This window comes from Neoarius graeffei, chromosome 5 (genome assembly GCF_027579695.1).
Source record: "Neoarius graeffei isolate fNeoGra1 chromosome 5, fNeoGra1.pri, whole genome shotgun sequence".
In the NCBI taxonomy this organism is placed as follows: Eukaryota; Metazoa; Chordata; class Actinopteri; order Siluriformes; family Ariidae; genus Neoarius; species Neoarius graeffei.
The window spans coordinates 10,295,093-10,319,354 of NC_083573.1; the positions used below are offsets into that span (position 1 = coordinate 10,295,093).

General features: G+C 40.3%; 2 protein-coding genes across 2 annotated transcripts; both read left to right on the forward strand.

Annotated features, from left to right (window-relative positions):
* Window positions 1–2,778: 2,778 nt before the first annotated feature.
* On the forward strand, window positions 2,779–9,815 carry LOC132885826 (C-C chemokine receptor type 1-like). Its single transcript, XM_060920342.1, has 2 exons — window positions 2,779–3,091; window positions 8,213–9,815. The coding sequence occupies exons 1-2, from the start codon at window positions 2,779–2,781 to the stop codon at window positions 9,061–9,063; spliced, it is 1,164 nt and encodes a 387-aa protein (XP_060776325.1). The 3' UTR covers window positions 9,064–9,815.
* Window positions 9,816–14,478: 4,663 nt separating this feature from the next.
* On the forward strand, window positions 14,479–23,894 carry LOC132886496 (C-C chemokine receptor type 5-like). The gene is made up of 2 exons (XM_060921196.1): window positions 14,479–14,593; window positions 21,709–23,894. The coding sequence occupies exons 1-2, from the start codon at window positions 14,569–14,571 to the stop codon at window positions 22,770–22,772; spliced, it is 1,089 nt and encodes a 362-aa protein (XP_060777179.1). The 5' UTR covers window positions 14,479–14,568; the 3' UTR covers window positions 22,773–23,894.
* The last annotated feature ends 368 nt before the right edge of the window (window positions 23,895–24,262 follow it).

The window sequence follows — 24,262 nt, forward strand, 5'->3', positions numbered from 1 at the left end:
CGAACAGACTTAAAAACTCCTTTGTCTCTCATGCCATCAGACTGTACAACTCCTCTCTGGGGGGGGAGAAGGGGTAACAGGAGGACAGAGGATGGGAAGGAGCAGTAGCCTAGCAGAACAATAAGCAATACTGGACAATGTGCAATATAATGTGCAATATCTCTCCTGCTGGCCCCCCCTTTTTTCTTTTTCCCCCCTTCCTCTCTTCCCCATATTTTATTCTTTTTATACTTGTATATGTAAATACTTAATGTAATTTATCTTGAAGTTTTTTCTCTATTTTCTATTCTCTGTTTATCCTGTAATGATGCTCCTGGAATCTTAATTTCCCTGAGGGAACCCGCCCAAAGGGATCAATAAAGTTCTGTCTAATCTAATCTAATCTAATCTAATCTAATCTAATCTAATCTAATCTAATCTAATCTAATCTAATCTAATCTAATCTAATCTAATCACTCAAATGGTTGCTGATAGACAAATGTTTACTATTATGAGCAAATAGGAACTCCCATATGGCCTTTCATTTGGCACCATAGTGGAGCAGATAACTAAAAAAATCCTTCAAATGGTGGCACAAGCATGACATTTTGCACAGATACCCTCCTGGATATACTCTTTCAGATTAGGATCCTGGCCACGTGAAAATCCAAGATGGCAACCTTTTTTCAAGATGGCCGCCATCAGTATCTGGCAATCTCACACCGAGACCATATATCTGTTGAAATAAACATGCTTTTTCCATTTAAATGAACTTTAAATCATGGGATTGTGATCATGAACTGTTTCCCACAATCTACCATGTCATTCAAGATTTAAACAAAGAAGACCTCCAAGTCCAACCTAAACTATCGGAGCTAGGAGAGCCCAGCTCTGCCTGCTCCGTATCCAGCCACAGACCAGCAGTGGCACTGGGCACAGCCCAGTTATCATGGGGCCACCAAACCAGGCGAACCTGGCTCCAGCCCCAGAGAAAATAAAGAAGAGAAGAAAATGTTGTTCTATTATGCGCAATCAGCGAAGATATCCAACAACAACAAAAAAAAATGATTGCATTGAACTGCACTGAAAAGAAAGCAACAGGATTCGATTTGTTTTACTTACAGTGACATCTATAACTTCTATGTTATCTTATCTCGTATCTGTTACTGCCTTCTAGTGTTATCTTAATATCTACATTAGTAATACTGTTACACAATCTTATACATATCTTATAACTATAAAACACTTATGACTAACTTAACTCTAACACTTAACTCTAAAACACACTTAACTCTAACACTTAACACTTAACTCTAACTCTAAACACTTATGACTAACTTAACTCTAACTTATTTGCAACTATATAAAAAACCTTTAGGCTGTAGGAAGTCACAATAATCTCAAAAGTGATGGTCTGACAACGCATGCCATCCACCAAAAGACAAACAAAATCAATGCGCAAAATTTATCTACAGTTCACATTTGCAGGAGCAGAGTGCTGTGCACACAAGGCCCAGCCTGAAGCACTTGCATCTACCACGGCAGCTGGTTTTGCAACCACATTTGGTCAGTTGCTCACAGCTGTTGGCTATGGGAGCATTGGCCGTCCAGAAAACGTGCCACTGTTCACCAGACTTCTGCCATCCCCAGTCAGCAGGACTCTCAGGTTCAGGCTGACACAGGGTTGCCTGGCCCCACACACAACTGGCCTGGTAGGCAGCACACTTGGTATGTTGGAGAAGAGCGGCTTTGGTTGGCGGGATGGCCTCATAAGGTTGTTGTTTCCTGGCAAATAATTCGAGCCTCGCCTCATCTACAGTGGCAGCCGTGCTGGATCTGTCATACATAAATATGACAAACTTCTCCAGGATGTCAAGGTCGCTCTGTTGCACTGTGAGAGGGTACTGACTCAGTTTGGAGAACACAGGGGAGACTTCTGGGAAGATATCCCAGGTCTGCCAGGCAGTCTTCTTTCCCTTGTTTCTGAAAGCTGACACTATATCACAGCCTGTGAATGCATGAAAGAAGAGTATGCCCTTGGTCTTTTCCTGGCCCAAGCTGTGACACAAGTCATGCACACTGATATAGCGCATGCTCTGACCCTGACCAAATGCCAGCCATAGCTGATCAAGTCCCAAGCTCTTTTTTTTTTAATTGCAATCACAGTCACAACTGTAGTTTATAAAAAATGGTTGAATGGGATCTGCACCACACCAACCAAGATCCACATCCAGAAACGATTGCATGTGTGTGTTAAATATGCTCAATTTACAATGGATAAATCATAATTTTCAAGGAGTAGCAGCCATTTTGGGCACCACATTGAAGGCTAACCTTCTTAAAATTATATCAGAGACAACAAAATATGTAAAATTAGCATATAAGAGCATAAACATGGTTCACTTGGAAAATTAAATTAAGAAAAGAGGGAAAATAACAAAAAATTGTCACATTCGGGCAGCCATCTTGGAAAATGGCGGCCATCTTGAATTTTTGGCGTGGCCAGGACCCTTTTCTAAAAGAGAGGACATTAAAGCATATTTGTGGAGAATTTCATGCTTGTGTCACCATTTGAAGGATTCTTATGAAATATGCAATTAACCGCTGCACTACCAGGGGAGGACTTCCGGTAGCAGAGCCATGTAGACGTGTTTTGTGGAGCTGTGCTAGAATTGAAATTATGTATATAGTTCACAGATTGGAGTAAGGTAAATTACGAGTAGTTGACAATTAGTGCGTGACTTAACCTATAAAGCTGCTATATTTTCCTTTGTATAGCCTATTAGTTATTTAGTTACTATGTCTGGTCATGGCAGACTGGCTAAGTCAGCTAACACTCCAGCTAGCACGAGCTCCTCTATGGCTAAGGACTCATTGGGACAAGAACCAATACTCCAAGCGGTTGTTTCCCTAAAGGAAGAACTCCTGGTGAAAATCAATGAGATAATGGAAGGCCAGACAGCAGACATTAAAAGTCAGGTGGACCAACTCGGGGAGGAATTGAAAGCGGGCATGGACAGTGTTAACGGGAGAATCAGTGCTTTGGAGCTGCAGTTCCAACAAGTTGAAGATGCTGCTAGCGAACAGTCTTCTATAGTCAGTACTCTTGAACGTGAGGTGGCACCAATGAAGAAAGACATAGCCAATTTGAAAGCACACAACGAAGATCTGGAAAATAGATTGCATCGCTGCAACTTGCGTATAATTGGGGTGAAAGAAGGAAGAGAGAGTGTCAAGGGGCTGGTCAACTATATATCACACATCCTGGGCGAAACATTGGATATGGGGAAAGCGCCTCTGCTTGACTGAGCACGCCGAGCTCTGCACACCTTGGACTGAAGGGACGATCCCCAAGGAGGCCTACCCAGAACTTTCATTGTCAGATGCCACTACTATCAAGAGAAAGTGGAGATTCTCAAAAAGGTTGCAGGAGACCGATGGGGATGATATCCGCATTTTTCCCGACTATTGAGGTATTTCACCCACGTGACCAAGTCATGTGATGCTGCCATTTTGGATGGCACGGCTCAAATCAGTTTGAATGCAAGGAAGGCGACAAACGAAAAACATAAAAGAAAAAGGAGCGAGATGCAGAAAACACCTTCACTATCCAGCGACGTGGGGCATTTACAGGGCGAGCAGAGGGAGAGGTATTTGCAAAAATTGAGGTTAGCAGGCTTAGAGAACGACGTTTACCTGCTTCCACCAGGATTGTTCACTGATGTACGGAAGTACACGAAGCCCTCGTCTTTACCTGACTTCGGCCCACATGATCTGTATACCTATGTCGTTAAAAACCCATCGCCATACACAGGTATTGATCTGAAAGCGTATAAGAGTTTGGATGCCTATTTGTGTCAGGCTGGGTAACATGCCTACATCAGCGGGTCGTCCCTGGAGCCGGTGGTCACCATCTTATTACAGCTAAGGTTTGTTCACATTTTCATTTACTTTCAGTCCTCAGGATAAACAAAATGTTATTAAATGTCATTGAAATAACTTCTTAGTCTGTTGAGACATGGCCCATTATAAATTTGCTGTTACCAGACAATGACTATGAACTGTATTATTAGGGTCAGTGTAGTTGTAGCAGTGCACTAGCAGCTAGCTGTTAGCACTAGCTAATGTCAACAACATAGCTAGTATGTTACTGTAGCAATGTTTACGTTCAGTCATTTGGATGACTGTTAAAACCTTTCAGTCTCAAGTTTTTCCTTTACTGGATTTACTAGTTTACTGAGCTAGCGCGCTCGGGCAAGCTGGGAGCTAGCACGCTCGGGCAAGCTGGGAGCTAGCGTGCCGGCGCGTGCTAGCTCCCAGCTTGGCCGGCGCGCGCTAGCTCCCAGCTTGGCCGGCGCGCGCTAGCTCCCAGCTTGGCCCGAGCGCGCTAGCTCTCAGCTTGGCCCGAGCGCGCTAGCACCCAGCTTGGCCCGAGCGCGCTAGCTCCCAGCTTGGCCCGAGCGCGCTAGCTCCCAGCTTGGCCCGAGCGCGCGAGCTCAGTAAACTAGTAAATCCAGTAAAGGAAAAACTTGAGACTGAAAGGTTTTAACAGTCATCCAAATGACTAAACGTAAACATTGCTACAGTAACATACCAGCTACTGTTGTTGACATTAGCTAGCTTGACATTCAAAATGGCGGACACCGGGGCGTCACGTGACCCTGTGACATCAGGTGAAATACCTCAATAGCCTGGAGGTTAGCAGACAACGGGCCAAGTTCAACGAGGTAAAGAAACTGCTTAGGGATTTCAAGATCACGGATCTTCGCTTCGGCGCTGTTTACCCTGCTGAGCTGAAAATCACACTTCCAGACGGTACAGTTGAAAAATTCAAAGACCCAAGTAAGGCAAAGGACTATGTTACTGAGAAAATAATTAACAAGCCAACTGAGTAGACTAGGTGTCCTTATGTCAGACTAAATGGAGAATGTAGCCCTGTTGTTGTGATGGCAATAGGTTATTGATTCAAGGTAACCTATTAATGGAGTCGCTGCGAGGTTACTAAACAGCACAAGTTGTGTGAAATGACAAATGACATTGTGGACTTTCTTATTTGAAGTGTGTCAGTTCTAGTGAGAGACATAGTTAGCTTTTTCCCCTTTTTTGGATGTTTCTTGTTGGTGTGATTTGGACTTTAGCCCCATGTGGAGCGACCCTTACGGAGATACCGTTCTGTTTCTCTCTATACTGGGTTTTTTATTACTTTTATTCTTTCACAATCATTCTTGGACTGAGGAAACGTTTCCATGAATAACTCCAGCATGTCAACCAGGAGGTGAACCTTTTTCTTTTTACATAATTGTAAAATCCAGCTTGGTAACCATTTGCGATCATTGCTCCAATTAGTAAAGTGTGTTTAAAATTTATAGATAATTGTATTAAAACTGACCGTGTGAAGCTGAAGAGTGGCTTCCCTCTTCTTTGATCTGAATTTAATACTGAGTCTCCAAAACATGCTGACTGCACACTTTCTTTCATTTGCCTTATTTTACAGTGTTATTGATTACTGAAAATAGAAAATATCAGTACTTTACAATAAAATCCACAAATATATTAATAATATGAAGTAAAGGAATAGTTTACCACTTGAGTAATGCTTTTATTATCATGAATGTATACATACTCTCATCCTTTGTGCATCAGGGAAATGAAAATCGTTAAGTTTTTGTATCTTTTTAACTTTCTGTTCATGATTCTGATTTTCAAAATTTCAGGGAAGATTTAATATATGTTTTTGTGAGGAACTTAAAGTACGGAAGGGTTGCCATAGTCTGAGATTTTGATGGTATGATATCTGTCTCAGAAAATGTCAAGGTTTCATGGTATCACACTTTACAGTATTTCATTATTATTATTATAATTATAAACAGAATTAAGGGCGGCACGGTGGTGTAGTGGTTAGCGCTGTCGCCTCACAGCAAGAAGGTCCGGGTTCGAGCCCCGTGGCCGACGAGGGCCTTTCTGTGCGGAGTTTGCATGTTCTCCCCGTGTCCGCGTGGGTTTCCTCCGGGTGCTCCGGTTTCCCTCACAGTCCAAAGACATGCAGGTTAGGTTAACTGGTGACTCTAAATTGACCGTAGGTGTGAATGTGAGTGTGAATGGTTGTCTGTGTCTATGTGTCAGTCCTGTGATGACCTGGCGACTTGTCCAGGGTGTACCCCGCCTTTCGCCCGTAGTCAGCTGGGATAGGCTCCAGCTTGCCTGCAACCCTGTAGAACAGGATAAAGCGGCTACAGATAATGAGATGAGATGAGATAAACAGAATTATAAACATGAGATAAAAAAGACTGCAGGTAACTTGTCATTGCAAAGAACCCAAACTCCAATTCAAATATTATCCCAGGTACAATGTGGGAGCAGAAATAATGGACTTCTTGATGATCCAGCAAACCATGGAATAAATGAATTGGTCTTGAGAGCAACTAAGCGACTGACTACTTGATTTCCCTTTTTATATTATTTTTCACCCTTCCCTGTTATAAGCAATTTATTGTTTTCAGTTTGTGCTTCTCTTCATTTTTGAACAATGCTTCTCATTGTTTTTTTCCTACCATCCATGAAAAATAATGAGAAATGTCCCTACAAACTATAACGTTATATAAATAAAGTATGTTTGTTTGCATGTTTGTATCAGTGGGTGAGGATGTAAGCTTTCTCACACACACACACACACACACACACACACACACACACACACACACACACACACACACACACTGCATTGTGCGCATCATTCAAACATCACTTGGAAGAGACTGTAGGCACCACTCTTACCAAATAATTGCAGACAGACCCAAAACTCATTCAACATGTTGCACAATAATCATGAAAGCCAAGGTTGGCATCATAAAGAGAATTAAAGGCATATGCTGACCTAAAGAAGAGTTGCAGGCTTGCCCTCAAACATATTACTGCCAAGCGTCATCTGTCTTGCTCATGCTAACTGCTTTATGAGCGGGTATTTTTTTGTTGACGTAATGACAAGTCAAGCTAATTCCCCCAATCTGACCTGATGCAAGTATGACCAGCAGGGTGTGTGTGTGTGTGTGAGATGTTTCATATGATGAATATAAATGAATCAATAAAAACCTAATTATGATGCCAAAGGCTTGATCTGCAGGTATTGGGGTGCCTCCCATGATGCTAATCCTGAGTGCAAGTGAAATTCTCTGTTTGGCTGCATTTTCCCCCAAATAACGGAAATAAGGCAATGTACGTGGAATGACAGCCATCAGGTTTTATACCATGGTATACCATGAAATCCCGCAGAACAGTATTAAAAGAATCTGTGTCTGCCTATAGGGCAAGTGGGGGAGAGGAAACGAGGCAGCACCGGATTTGGGCGGCACGGTGGTGTAGTGGTTAGCACGGTCGCCTCACAGCAAGAAGGTTCTGAGTTCGAACTCAGCGGCTGGTGAGGGCCTTTCTGTGTGGAGTTTGCATGTTCTCCCCGTGTCTGCGTGGGTTTCCTCTGGGTGCTCCGGTTTCCCCCACAGTCCAAAGACATGCAGGTTAGGTTAACTGGTGACTCTAAATTGACCGTAGGTGTGAATGTGAGTGTGAATGGTTGTCTGTGTCTATGTGTCAGCCCTGTGATGACCTGGCGACTTGTCCAGGGTGTACCCCGCCTTTCGCCCGTAGTCAGCTGGGATAGGCTCCAGCTTGCCTGCGACCCTGTAGAAGGATAAAGCGGCTAGAGATAATGAGATGAATGAATGAATGAATATTATTTTTAGAAACAGATGATTGATGAAAAAAATCTACTGAGTAATATACTGTATGTAAATATTCTCATCTCATCTCATTATCTCTAGCCACTTTATCCTGTTCTACAGGGTCGCAGGCAAGCTGGAGCCTATCCCAGCTGACTATGGGCGAAAGGCAGGGTACACCCTGGACAAGTCGCCAGGTCATCACAGGGCTGACACATAGACACAGACAACCATTCACACTCACATTCACACCTACGGTCAATTTAGAGTCACCAGTTAACCTAACCTGCATGTCTTTGGACTGTGGGGGAAACCGGAGCACCCGGAGGAAACCCACGCGGACACGGGGAGAACATGCAAACTCCGCACAGAAAGACCCTCTCCGGCCACGGGGCTCGAACCTGGACCTTCTTACTGTGAGGCGACAGCGCTAACCACTACACCACCGTGCCGCCGTATGTAAATATTATTTACATTATTTAGTGATGCATGATCACAAAGGGATTTTTTTTCTTAAACAGAGGACGGCTACTCTGACTACTACAGCCTAAAGCCAGATGATTACAAGCCCCAGGTCTACAACAACAGCAATGTAATGGATTTTAGCCAAGTCTTCCTCCCTACAGTCTACAGCATTGTCTTCATTGTTGGGTTCATCGGCAATGGCCTGGTGTTGTGTGTCCTGGTCAAGTATCACAAATCATTCAACATGTCAGATCTGTGCCTCTTCAACCTGGCCATTTCAGACCTCCTCTTCCTTATCTCATTGCCTTTCTGGGCCGACTACGCTGCCAACTCTAATTGGGCGTTCCCAGAGTTCATGTGCCATGCAGTGACAGCACTCTACATGCTGGGCTTCTATGGAAGTATCTTCTTCATGATCCTTATGACAGTGGACCGCTATGCCGTCATCGTCCACACCTCTACCTCCCTCATCCCCAAGCACTGGTCTGTCAGAGCTAGCATAGCACTGGCTTTGTTTGTGTGGACACTGAGCTTGGTAGCCTCTCTGCCAGCCATCAGTTTCTCAAAAGTGAATACTATATCAAATGTATCAAAATGCATGGTGGAATATTCAAAAAGGAAAATGTGGAAGTCATTTCATTACATTGAGCTGAACATCTTTGGTTTTATTATTCCTCTCTCAGTGATGCTGTTCTGTTACTCACACATCATCCCCATCTTAATGACCATGAAATCTCAGAAGAAACACAAAGCTGTCAGGCTCATGGTGGTCTTGGTCACTGTTTACTTCCTCTTCTGGACGCCCTACAACATCATACTCATGCGCCACAATGATTTCCAGCACAAAGACAAAATTAAAAGTGTAACTGTTATTGTTTGTTATCCCCAAAGTCTATTTCAGAAATAAAAAGACCATAATACTTTTACATCTTTGTAAAATAATCTTAATAGCCTGAGATTATGTACATTTTCCTCCAAACAAGTCTATGTATAAATTGTTACAGAAAATGAATTAACCCCTTTTGACCATTTAGATTAATTCAGTAGCACTCTGGTATGAATCATGACGAAGGATGATTCCTGTTTTTTTTTTTTTGGGTGGTTGCTTTATTCTTTTGACTGTTATCATTTTGTGCTGACAAAGGTCAAGTGAATAATTAAGCCCAAGTTGTTCAAAAATTGTATTTCACAAGACATGATTAAAAATGGTGGTGGCACGGTAGTGTAGTGGTTAGCACTGTCGCCTCACAGCAAGAAGGTCCTGGGTTTGAGCCCAGCGGCCGATGAGGGCCTTTCTGTGTGGAGTTTGCATGCTCTCTCCGTGTCAGCGTGGGTTTCTACCGGGTGCTCCGGTTTCCCCCACAGTCCAAAGACATGCAGGTTAGGTTAACTGATGGCTGTAAATTGACCGTAGGTGTGAATGTGAGTGTGAATGGGTGTCTGTATCTATGTGTCAGCCCTGTGATGGCCTAGCAACTTGTCCAGGGTGTACCCTGCCTCTCGCCCATAGGCCCTGTCCACACGGCAACGGATTCAGGTGACTCCGATACAATTCCTTATTGTTTAGGCCTGGCGTCCACACGGCACCGGCGTTTTGGGTGCCCAAAACGCAATCTTTTTGAGAACGGGTTCCAGAGTGGAAAGATCTGGCAGCGTTGCCGTTGTGAAGTCGTCTGGATGAGTAGAACGGATTTGTTTACGATGACGTCACAACCACATGACTGTGAGTGCTTCACGCCGGGTAGAAGTGTAACGAACTCGATGCGAGTTGTCAACAAATCCTATAACTTGGTTCATGAAACTCGCTTACAAAATATTTTCACTGTGAATATTTATTGTGTAATGGTGCAAAGTGAGAGAGAGACTCTGCAATCCCGCCAGCAAAAATAGGGGAAAAAAAAGGCGCGATCTCACCTCTTCAGATGTGGGTTTAAGTCCTACAATACATTCCTCAAAAAGGGCGTAGAAGAAATTAATCCATCAACGTGTATCATTCAATTTATTCCGGACCATGAAAGACACCGCCTTCTGCGTAGAATCATACGTCATCCTCGCCGCCATATTGGATAGGTCAAAGCAGAGAATAAAGATTCATGTGCTGCGTTTAACTGTACCAACAGGTTTACCGTCCAAACGAGATCATATGGGATTACCTTTCACAGGTGAGAAACAACAAATTAATCCATCAACGTGTATCATTCAATTTATTCCGGACCATTAAAGACGCCGCCTTCCACGTAGAATCATACGTCATCCTTGCCGCCATATTGGAGAGGTCAAAGCGGAGAATAAAGATTAGCTGCGTTTAACTGTACCAACAGGTTTACCATCCAAACGAGATCACATGGGATTACCTTTCACAGGTGAGAAACAACAAATTAATCCATCAACGTGTATCATTCAATTTATTCCGGACCATTAAAGACGCCGCCTTCCACGTAGAATCATACGTCATCCTCGCCGCCATTTTGGAGAGGTCAAAGCAGAGAATAAAGATTAGCTGCGTTTAACTGTACCAACAGGTTTGCCGTCCAAACGAGATCACATGGGATTACCTTTCACAGGTGAGACTGGAAAAATACTTTTCATTGTATTTGGTCATTATAATGTAATTTTACGAACAGATTTTCCTGACTTTGTGGCTAATATGAAGTCTCGCGCATAATAGTTTATGCGCATGCGTCCTTACTTCTTCTATTGTTCTGGTGTCTCCGAAGGGACCATCTTACAGCGCCCCTAGAGGTGTGGCATGTGTATTGCATCGTTTTCAGCAAGCGTTGCGTTGCCATATGGACCTGATATTTTACTGATCGTTGCCCATTTGGACGCGATATATTTTTAAATAACATCTCGTTGCCATTGTCGTGTGGATGTAGCCATAGTCAGCTGGGATAGGCTCCAGCTTGCCTGCAACCCTGTAGGACAGGATAAGCGGCTACAGATAATGAGATGGATGGATGGATTAAAAATGGCTACTTTATTTACGTGTCATCTGTCTTTTAAACTGTCCTGATTTTAAGCAAATAAGGCTTGATTAAAAAAAAAAGAGCTGCTGATATTTTTCTATGTTCAGACAGCAATTTGGACACTTATTGTTGTAAACTTTTGTCTTGGTCATGGACATGTATACTCAATACAAGACATTATGAAAAAAAGTTGATTGACACTCATGATTTGTGCATAGTATGACAATTGGTGTTCAAGAACAATACTGGACGTATATTTTAAATGGTAGGTTACTAGCTCCTCTTTAAAATATGGAAGTGCTGTAATTTTTTGCTGTTAAGTTCTGTATGATTGTACCTTTTTGGAATGGTTAAAATTTACTTTTCACTGTCATGATATAATATGTAGTATGCTTACAGCATGCAACTGATGTATGAGACTGGCTGTGATAATTGTGATAAATTGTTTACTAGTCCCATATTAGCATGGTGTTTTCTGCAAGGGTGACAATATTTTTACCGAATACGTTGGACAATGTTATGCACCTTCTCTAAATTATATTGCAACTCTTAATTTGGACTCTCCGGAATTTATTTTGTGCCTACATAAGGTGCGATCAAAAAGTTCTGAGACTTGGAGCAGGAGCAATAAGTAACTTCAACATCAGAACCCATGTTACACACATTTTTGTGACAATGTGCATGTGTGCATTTTCGATTTTACTAAAGACCTCAAACAGAGACCAGAGAGCAAACATCAAATTGTGTGTCAAACTCAGAAATTCGGCACCGGAGACCCCTGAAATGCTTCATGAGCACAAGCCTCAAAAATATCCAAAAAATTAAGTGTCTTGTGCATCAGGATTGCTGGATCGCCCTGACATCTCATCAGAAGACTTTTTGGGTCAAGGAACCATCAGGGCTGCACCGGCAGAGGATGAGGGGTGTGTCAGGATGACCTGCAAAACAGCCATTAACTGTGACATTCTGGTGTTAAGTTCATTTATCGCTTACTGATGTTCTCCTAACAATCGCTCCTGAGCACTGAGAGCAGTTTACTTCACTTCCTCTGCTGCATTCATTGCTGGCAAAATATCCTGTCAGGGTGTAGGCACTTACAGATGCAAGCGCAGGGGAGAGCGGGTGCATTGCAAACTGGTAACCAAATCCAATACACTAATCTGAAGCTATAGTCTAGCATGGGCAAGGGTTGGTCGATTCACAAACAGAATGTCAAAAGGCAGGTGAGTAAATTAAGTCAGAAATAAACATAATGTCAAACGCACAGGAAGTCAGGCATCTAGATCAGGCATGGGGACACAGAATGATACTTTGCTGTGAGCATTTGTGAATGCTGGGCTTATATTGGGAAGTAATTCTGGGGAAATGGGAAACAGGTGTACTTCCTAGAATTCTGGGGATGAGTGGCGCTGTGGTGCTTGGGAATTGTAGTGCGGCGTGGCTATGTTTGGAGGCTACTCCCAACTCAGGTTTTCAGTGCAATTACTGACTGTCAGATATATACAAACAGGGTTTTGCTGACAGGTAAATTTCAGCAATTTGTTGAAACACACCTTTTCTGAAATATGGAGCCAAAAATTATCTGACGAGTTGTGTTATTTCAGAGTTTGTGGGTTGGTAGGCACTCCAGATACAAAATTGTTGTAAACAAGCATGGAACAAATAAGTTTTTCATCATACTTTCAATAATCTGTCTTAATTTAAAAATCTTTAAATCTTTGTATTGAAGGACTTCAAAGTATCTTTAAAGAATCGACTTTCAGCATCAACTTTTCAAATCAATAGTTTAATTTACAAAAAGCTCATGTTTTGCACCTTGCTCCTTTTCTCCGTGAATCATGAAAAGACTGACACGACTGCTAAAATTTCTTGCTTGACAGGTTGACTTCAGAGGAGCATGTTGGCAGGGATTATTATATTTTCTTCATGTCTGGAGTGTACTTGCCCCAAAATGTAGTACATTCTGGTTTGGAGGAATTTATGAATCTGAAATACCATCAAGATTTCACACCCCGTGCACTTGAAGTACATTATGGACAGAATAACAGAAGAGTTGTACTGGCTTGTTCTGTCACAAAAAACCCAAAATGAATTCTCCAATACCTCGATTCAAACCTTGTCAGAAAAAAAAAAAATAATCAAAGACACTGCTTGCTTTGGAGTAATAGTACACAGTCACTTTGCTCACACAAACTAATAGTTCTATAGAATAAACCGACTAATGATTATTTATAATCAACAACCCCGATTCCACAAAAGTTGGGACAAAGTACAAATTGTAAATCAAAACAGAATGCAATAATTTACAAATCTCAAAAACTGATATTATATTCACAATAGAACATAGACAACATATCCAACGTCGAAAGTGAGACATTTTGAAATTTCATGCCAAATATTGGCTCATTTGAAATTTCACGACAACAACACATCTCAAAAAAGTTGGGACAGGGGCAATAAGAGGCTGGAAAAGTTAAAGGTACAAAAAAGGAACAGCTGGAGGACCAAATTGCAACTCATTAGGTCAATTGGCAATAGGTCATTAACATGACTGGGTATACAAAGAGCATCTTGGAGTGGCAGCGGCTCTCAGAAGTAAAGATGGGAAGAGGATCACCAATCCCCCTAATTCTGTGTCGACAAATAGTGGAGCAATATCAGAAAGGAGTCCGACAGTGTAAAATTGCAAAGAGTTTGAATATATCATCATCTACAGTGCATAATATCATCAAAAGATTCAGAGAATCTGGAAGAATCTCTGTGCGTAAGGGTCAAGGCCAGAAAACCACACTGGGTGCCCGTGATCTTCGGGCCCTGAGACGGCACTGCATCACATACAGTACAGGCATGCTTCTGTATTGGAAATCACAAAATGGGCTCAGGAATATTTCCAGAGAACATTATCTGTGAACACAATTCACTGTGCCATCCGCCGTTGCCAGCTCAAACTCTATAGTTCAAAGAAGAAGCCGTATCTAAACATGATCCAGAAACGCAGACGTCTTCTCTGGGCCAAGGCTCATTTAAAATGGACTATGGCAAAGTGGAAAACTGTTCTGTGGTCAGACGAATCACGTATTTTCAGAGAGCTATAACTTGAAAACGGTCGATGGTAGACAGATGTTTACCATTATCAACTTCCAGGAAGTGCCATATGGGCTTTCATTTGCCACCATGACCTATGACCTTGAATGACATTGAAATGTCAAGGTCATGGATTTTCAATTTAACGGATATTTTTAGAATTGCATGTACATGTTTTGTTCTCACATGGATGTGTTAAAATTAGCTGAAGTACTTTCACCATTATGGACTTCACTGTTCTTTCAGCAGATCAAAGCCCCACCTCAGAAATGTCATGACATCATAGCTCAGTCTCTTGTCATGTATTAATACACGCAGTCTTCTTTCACAAGCAATCATTCTTGGACTGAGGAAACGTTGCCATGAATAACTCCAGCAAGCCAACCAGTAGGTGAACCTTTTTCTTTTTACATTATTGTAAAATCCAGCAACTGCTTGGTAGCCATTTGTGATCATTGCTCCAATGAGTAAAGTGTGTTTAAAATTTATCGATAATTGTATTAAAACTGACAGTGTGCAGCTGAAGAGAGGCTGTCCTCTTCTTTGATCTGAATTTAATATTGAGTCTCCAGAACTTGCTGATTGCACATTTTCTTTTACTTGCCTTATTTTACAGTGCAAAAGATGACTGAAAATTGAAACTATCAGTACTTTACAATAAAACACACAAATATATTAATAATATGAAGTAAAGGAATACTTTACCACTTGAGTAATGCTTTTGTAATGATGAATGTATACATTCTCTGATCCTTTGTACATCAGGGAAATGAAAATCGTTAACATCTTTTTAACTCTTTGTTAATGATTCTGATTTGTAAAATTTCAGGGAAGATTTCATATATGTTTTTGTGAGGAACTTATGGTACAGTAGGGTTGCAGTGGTATGAAATTGTCATGGTATGATAACTGTCTCGGTAAATATCAAGGTTTCAAAGCATCAGATCTTACAGCATTTCACTGTGATTATTATTAACCCCGCCGACAGTAGTCGGAGGGGTTATTATTTTCACCTGCATCAGTCTGTGTGTGTGTGTGTATCTGTCTGTCTGTGTGTCTGCAAGATATCTCAAGAACCAATGGATCGATTTGGACCAAATTTTGTACATGTGTTGCCAATCACCCAGGAAGGAAACCATTAAATTTTGGAGGTCAAAGGTCAAGGTCATGGCAGAACTTCGAAATTTTCGCCCAATGCATTTTAATAGGGAAAAGGCGGGGTTTGCACTCGTTAGAGTGTCCCTGTCTAGTTATTTTTATTATTGGAGAGGCACAGTGGTGTAGTGGTTAGCACTGTCACCTGACAGCAAGAAGGTTCTGGGTTTGAGCCAAGCAGCCGACGAGGGCCTTTCTGTGCGGAGTTTGCATGTTCTCCTTGTGTCTGCGTGGGTTTCCTCCGGGTGTTCTGGTTTCCCCTCACAGTTCAAAGACATACAGGTTAGGTTAATTGGTGGCTCTAAATTGACCCTAGGTGTGAATGTGAATGGTTGTTTGTCTCTGTGTCAGCCCTGTGATGATCTGGTGACTTGTCCAGGGTGTACCCCGCCTCTCGCCCATAGTCAGCTGGGACAGGCTCCAGCTCACCTGCGACCCTGTACAGGATAAGCAGCTACAGATAATGGATGGATGAATTTATTATTATTATTATTATATTTTTTATGAACATAATTATCAGAGGGGCGGCACGGTGGTGTAGTGGTTAGCGCTGTTGCCTCACAGCGGGAAGGTCCTGGGTTCGAGCCCCGGGGCCGGCGAGGGCCTTTCTGTGTGGAGTTTGCATGTTCTCCCCGTGTCCGCGTGGGTTTCCTCCGGGTGCTCCGGTTTCCCCCACAGTCCAAAGACATGCAGGTTAGGTTAACTGGTGACTCTAAATTGACCGTAGGTGTGAATGTGAGTGTGAATGGTTGTCTGTGTCTATGTGTCAGCCCTGTGATGACCTGGCGACTTGTCCAGGGTGTACCCCGCCTTTCGCCCGTAGTCAGCTGGGATAGGCTCCAGCTTGCCTGCGACCCTGTAGAAGGATAAAGCAGCTAGAGATAATGAGATGAGATGAGACCTGTACAATGGTGAAGGACAAATTAGATTGAGAATGTACATTCGACGTCAAATGTTCATACAACTGCGTACAATCGTTACCCAAATTTACCCTCGTGTTTCTAATTGCACGTTTATAATTATTCACACGACGTCTAAATGTTTTTATGATTCTACTAAAATGAAGTGAGATTCATGTACTCTTACCAAATAAATGCAAACAGACCCAAAATCATTCAACATTTTGTACAATGATCATGAAAGCCAAATTAAAAAGAGATAAGAAGAGTTGCAGGCTTGCTCTCAAACATTAGTGCCAAGTGCCATTCTGTCTTGCGAATACTAACTGTACCTTATAAGCCCTTAGGGCTTTTCTTCACGTAATGACAACAAATCAAGCTAAATCTTCAAATGCGGCCTGATGCAAATATGACCAGCAGCATGCTTTTTTTCTTTTGTTTTGGTTTTATTTCATTTAATTTATCAAAAAGCTTTTCATGTTTAATATGATGAATATAAACGAATTAATAAAAACCTAATTATGATGCCAAAGGCTTGACCTGCAGTTGTTGGGGTAGCTCCCATGACACCAATCCTGAGTGCAGGTGAAATTCTCTGTTGGATTTCATTTTCCCCAAAATAACAGGCATAAATAAATGTACATGGTATGATAGCAATCAATTGTTAGACCATGGTATACTTTGAAACCCAAGAGAACAGTGTTAAAAGAGTCTGTTTCTGCCTATAGATTGTGTTCCAGCATAATAAAAGTGTAAAACTCATTACTGCTCTTTCCTGTTCAACTCTTTAAATGTTCAACAACTGGTTAAGAAGCCAAACTATGGTGTACTGTTCCCACTACGTGTTATATACGTCCAGTATGTTAAGGTAGATAAACAGCCAGCCAAACCAGCTAAAATCTCTATTAGCATAAAACTGTTACTGAATGACAAAACATAGCAGGGATGAGAGTGGGTCCTGATGAAAAAAGCAGAAAATCTGTAAAATGTCCTAAGGGCACCGAAGGTGCCCGAAGTAATAAGGAGGGTCCGGGGGGACACCCTCCGTGAAATTTTTTCCAAAATGAGACCTTACACACCCTATTTCCTGCAATCTGAGCTGTAGTTAATTAAAACACCTGATGCCTATTTTCATACTTACTGAAATAAAAACACTATTATATAGAACAATATGTATCAAAATCAATATGTGTATTGCATTAATTCAAAATAATATGTACATTTTATGGGGACTGGTTATTACTCATTGCCAACATTACTTGTTTTTCTAAAAAATGTCCATTAAAATCCATAGTTATTTACAGTTCCATTAATAATTCAAATGTTCATATATTCAATATATTGAATTAAATTAAAAAAAAAAAAAAAAAAAAAAAAAAAAAATATATATATATATATATATATATATATATATATATATATATATATATATATATATATATATATATCTTAGAGGCTGACCTTTTCCTAATGTCCACATTACTTGTATATGATTTCTTCACAATGTCTATTTAAACTTTAAAGTTATACAGTTATCAACACTGTCAGCTATAATTCAATTTATCATATATTCAATGTACTGAATCAAACAAATGCATATTTTATGGGGACTGTCTTTATCTTATTGTTCACATCACTTGTATGTTTTCTTCAAAAGGAAGAGCATATGTCTATTCACACTTTTTACAGTTGTTTACAGTTCCCAGTTATTTTTTAAACAAATTTTCATTTGATCATTTAGACTTCTTCAGCTTCTTGGCCAAAGCCAAAAGCTCATCAGTCCTCTCCTTTTTCCTTTTTCTTTCATTAGCCAGCTCCTCCTGTGTTTTTACATGCTCTAACCTGGCTCTTTTCTGTGCTCTCTCACACTCCTCTCTTGCTTTCCTTTTGCTTTGCTAAACTTGTTTTTTATACCAGCATCAATTTCACGTACCTTCGCTTCATCTCGCTTGTCAATGGTATTCGGCATCTTGAGAAAACACGCCGATTAGAGGAGTGTATTTTTTATATGCAGCTCACGAACATGTGTAAGTTTTGATAAAAGTGGATGTGGGCGTCTTTGTAAAAACTGTTTTGATTGGCTATTATGGTCTCGACATCGATGTTTTGACCAATAACAATGTAGATAACACGAATTTTACATCACATTCAACGAGATTTAAACGAGACTAAAGATGGTGACTTACAAATAATGTGTAAACATCTTTGGAGTTAATTAGAGTAGAATGGGGGAAAAAGCCCCCCTTAAGGAAAATTCAGTTTTTCTCCAAGTTGAAATGAACCATGTGTTTAGTTTTAATCATAGTTTTTGACAACAGTGACATGAACAATAATGCCACCTAAAGTTTGCCTAAAGTTACTACTTAATTTTTTTTTTACAAAAACAAACATTGTGCCAAGGGGGCCTTTTACCCCCCCAGTGGGGTAAAAGGCCCCCTGAGGTGGGGCAATAGGCCCCCTCACTCAAAAAAAGCTGTTTGGATAGCAAAAGTGTTTACTTAAGCCTATAATGTGAAAGAAACAAGAAAATATCCCTGAATTAATGAATAGATGCATTATTTTATTATTTTTCGCATTTTAATTTCAATTTTTTTTTTAATTTCAATTATTTTTAATATTAAGTTCAAATTACTTGCTTTACTCAACCAGGTAAGCGAGATATTATTAAAAACTATGTATCTGCTATTCAGAAATGTATGAAATACAGTAATTATGATAAAAGGAAACAATGCCCCCTGGGGGCCATTTACCCCACCATTAACGGGGCGTTTTACCCCACAGACTACACTTTTACAAAAAAGGGTCTTACTTTCAAAATGTGTTTCAACTTTTTATACCTAATGTATTTTTTTTAACGTACTGACTTGTCTACTCATACCACATACACAGCTGTGATATCTGACGAAATAGTGGCTATCTAAATACAGTTTTACTGATATCTGAAAATTATATCACTTACCATGAAATTTGATTTCTCTCCGCTGCGTTGCTGATATGCAATCCACAGTGGATATTTGTATATCCCCGTTGTCAAGCCAGTCCATAGCAACAATAGAAATGTAACTTTGCGCCATCTGGTGGTTATTTTGGGTAAAACAGGCCGGGGGCCTATTACCCCACTCTACTCTAAGTTTGAACAGCATGAAGGAACATAACCCCAAGCCCCCGAAATTAATTAAAAAAAATTCTCAACGGATTTGGCATAATATAAAAAGGTTGTTTTTTATTCAAAAAGCGGAAATCCGCCAAAAAGCGCAAAACTCTCATCCCTGACATAGGTAGCTTTAAATGCTAATGTTAGCCATTAAAGGTCCCCTTCCACCAAAAAAGTTTAATACTGGCTCTTTTTGAAATACCATAGTTCACTCCGAGTTGCATATGCATGCTGCATGTGAAAATGTAATTCTACTCCCATTCCCTGTATTAGCTTATGAAATAAAATAGTCGGAAAAACGAGCGGATCAGAAAAAGCCATACGAAGTTACGTCACTTTGAAAATTAGTATTCATGGCCTCGCCCACCTTGGCTTGCGACCGCCCACGGGAAGAAAGTTCGGATTTAAGCGCGAGGAGAGATAGCAGAGCCCATCTCGTCAGTAGCTCATGAAGAGGACCTAACAGCAAGTTGAAAACATGTCTGAACAAGTTCGTGCCTGTGCTATTTAACAAAGAGGACCTAACAGCAAGTTGAAAACATGTCTGAACAAGTTCGTGCCTGTGTTATTTGTGGCAATAACATATCAACATTGCATTTCTTGCCCAAGATAGAAGAGCTGAAGAAGAAATGGTTGGAATTTATCTTTGGAACACCACCAGTGAAGTATAATGCAGCTTTAGTACTGTGTTCTGATCATTTCAACCACAGTGACTTCTCAAACTTTGGTGCCTTCAGCAGTGGTTTTGCTTCGAGGTTGTTTTTAATCTATACCGTCAAGACGATCGACCACCAGCTCACAAGCTGTAAGTAAAGCATGAACTTTTTGTTCGAAGGTTTTTGTTACAAAATAGCATGTTCATATTCTCCACGTTAGCATGCATGACATGGTCACAAGCTAGGCAGGGATGAGAGTTTTCTGCTTTTCGGTGGATTTCTGCTTTTTCTGAGTAAAAAACGACCTTTTTATATTATGCCAAATCCGTTGAGAATTTTTTAAATTAATTTCGGGGGGTTGGGGTATGTTCCTTCATGCTATTCAAACTTTATTAACTCCAACGATGTTTACACATTATTTGTAAGTCGCCATCTTTAGTCTCATTTAAATCTCGTTGAATGTGATGTAAAATTCGTGTTATCTACATTGTTATTGGTCAAAACATCGATGTCGAGACCATAATAGCCAATCAAAACAGTTTTTACAAAGACACCCACATCCGCTTGTTCTGACTCACTGGAGGTAGCGTCACAGTGCTGTTAGCCAATCAGAGGTAACATGTTTACATGTCATGAATATTCATGAGTAAGAGCTGAAATCCTGTCATTCTCCCGCCACCCACTCCTCCACCAAACTAGAACAGCCTGAAACAGGAGAACCACAGCATTTTTTTCACCAAAACCGGCTCACAGGGCATTCATTCATACTAGAGACCACTGCACAATTAATGAAAAAACGATGCAAGGAGACCTTTAAGATAACAACAAACACTAACGTCATATGCAAATATGAAGGGTAAACATAATTGATATGCTAATGTAGTGACAAAAGGCTTGAAACACTATTAGCATGCTAACACAGTAAAACAATAGGCTAAAATGCTTCTTGATTAGCATTAATGCGAGCAAAGTCAGTTAGCTACTATCAAAACCAATATGCAAAAAACGAACTTTTCCTCTATGCAAAAAAAACATCTAACACACTTAAACTTGTGCTTTAAGGTACTAAACAACCAAAACTTACAGTCGTTGCTTTCGAAGGTGTCTTGACGAAGTTTGAGACATAAGGAAAACCTCCATCACGTTCATCGGAGCTACTTATTCATAACAATTAATCTCTATCCCATAATGCATAGTGTATCCCTTACAAGCCTTCAAAGAAAGAGTACATCATGAAATAATGTAAAGCAATGTAAACCTTTTAGCTGTAAATCATATTATTTAACATTACATAAATTATGAACTCCCCTTTTTTAATGAAATAAATTAAAGGGCAAATCACAACTATTATCAGAGGGCAGAACACTATGAATAGGCTTTCTTCTTTACTGTTCAACTCTTTAAATGTTCAGCAACTGGTTAAGAAGCCAAACTATGAATAGGCTTTCTTCTTTCAGTGTTTCGTCACCGAAAAACATGCATTAGCATTTTGATTTTTTTTACTATTTTTTTGCATTGTATTATTTTTAGAAACAGATGATTGATGAAAAAAATCTACTGAGTAATGTACTGTATGTAAATATTATTTACATTATTTAATGATGCATGATAACAAAGGCATTTTATTTTCTTAAACAGCGGACAACTACTCTGACTATTACAGCCTACCGGAAAGTCCATATCATTACGTGCCCCAGGTCTGCAACAACAACAATGTAATGGATTTTAGCCAAGTCTTCCTCCCTACAGTCTACAGCATTGTCTTCATTGTGGGGTTCATTGGCAATGGCCTGGTGTTGTGTGTCCTGGTCAAGTATCACAAACCATTCAACATGTCAGATCTGTGCCTCTTCAACCTGGCCATTTCAGACCTCCTCTTCCTTATCTCATTGCCTTTCTGGGCCGACTACGCTGCCAAATCTTATTGGGCATTCCCAGAGTTCATGTGCCATGCAGTGACAGCACTCTACATGCTGGGCTTCTATGGAAGTATCTTCTTCATGATCCTCATGACGGTGGACCGCTATGCTGTCATTGTCCACACTTATACCTCCCTCATCTCCAAGTTCCGCTCTGTCAGAGCTGGCATAGCGCTAGCTTTGTTTGTGTGGACACTGAGCTTGGCAGCCTCTCTGCCAAACATAATTATCTCAAACGTGAGTAATGTATCAAATGTATCAGTATGCAGTGTGACAGATCCAGGGAACATATGGAAGCCATTCCATTACATTGAGCTGAACATCCTTGGTTTTATTATTCCTCTCTCAGTGATGCTGTTCTGCTACTCGCGTATCATCCCCATCTTAATGACCATGAATTCTCAGAAGAAACACAAAGCTGTCAGGCTCATGGTCGTCATAGTCACTGTTTTCTTCCTCTTCTGGACACCCTACAACATTGTCATCGTCCTGAAGCTCCTGCAACAACTGGGCTACATGACCAGCCATCATTGCAATCAGGACATGCACATGGCTGTACAGTGGGTGGAATCCATAACATTCTTTCACTGCTGCCTCAACCCCATAATTTATGCCTTTGTGGGGCAGAAATTCAGAAATTTATTTCAAAAGATGCTGAAAGAGTGGTTTCCTCTTTGCTTTGGCCATTGCACAACAGTTGAAAGCAAGTCGTCAGAGAGGACGACCTCTAAGTACTCACGTGCCTCAATGATTTCCAGCATAAAGACAAAATTAAAAGTGTAACTGTTATCACTTGTTATCTCCGAAGCCTATTTCAGTTTATAAAAAGACCATAATACTTTGATTTTCCCATTTTTTTTTTACATTAGGTTGGTGACTGTTTTATATGGTTTATACTTGCTTTCTATAATTAGTTAATTTTCATCTAATTGTGCACATATTGCCTACAAGTATCAAGCCCATTTGCATAATAATCGAAGAATGTCACCAATTATATGAGCATTAAATCTTAATTTATAAATAAAATGTTAAACACACATTTATTGACAGAAAACTTCAGCATATCAATAATTAGACACATTCATCTTTGTAAAATAACATTTTCCTCCAAACAAGTCTATGTATAAATTGTTACAGAAAATTAATTAACCACTTCTGACCAATTAGATTAATTCAGTAGCACTCTGGTATGAATCATGACAAAGGATGATTCCTTTTTTTTTATTTTTTTTATTTGGTGGGTGCTTTATTGTCCTGACTTATCATTCTGTGCTGAAAAAAGTCAAGTGAATAAATAAACCCAAGATGTTCAAAAATTGTATTTCACAAGACATGATTAATAATGGCTACTTTATATACGTGTTGTCTTTGTTTTAAACTGTCCTGATTTTAAGCAAATAAGGCTTGATTAAAAGAAAAAAAAGAGCTGCTGATATTTTTCTATGTTCAGACAGCAATTTGGATACATATTTGTTGTAAACTTTTATCTTGGTCATGGACATGTATGGTCAATACAAGATGTTATGAAAAAAAGTTGATTGATGCTGATGATTTGTGCATAGTATGACATTTGGTCTTCAAGAACAATACTCTCTATATATTTTAAATGGTAGGTTACTAGCTCCTCTTTAAAATATGGAAGTGCTATACTTTTTGCTGTTCAGTTCTGTAGTTATGATTGTGCCTCTTTGGAATGGTTAAATTTACTTTTCACTGTCATGATATAATATCTAGTATGATCACAGCATGCAACTGATGTATAAGAGTGGCTGTGATAACTGTGATAAATTGTCTGCTCATCCCATATAGGCATGGTGTTTTCTGCAAGGGTGACACTATTTTTCCCGAATGTGTTGGACAATGTTATGCACCTTCTCTAAATTATATCGCACCTCTTAATTTGAACTCTCTGAATTTTTTTTTTGTTCCGATATGTGGTGTAATCAAAAAGTTCTGAGACTTATAGCAGGAGCAATAACTAACTTCAACATCAGGCCCTGTCAACATCGGAAACCGTGTTACACACAGTTTTGTGACAAGGTGCAGGTGCACATTTTCGGTTTTACTATAGACCTCAAACAGAGACCAGGGAGCAAACATCAAATTGTGTGTCAAACTCAGAAAATTGGCACCGGAGACCCTTGAAATGCTTCATGAGCACAACCCTCAAAAATATCCAAAAAATTGAGTGTATTGTGCCTCAGGATTGCTGGATCACCCCGACATCTCATCAGAAGACTTTTCGGGTCGAGGAGCCATCAGGGCTGCACTGG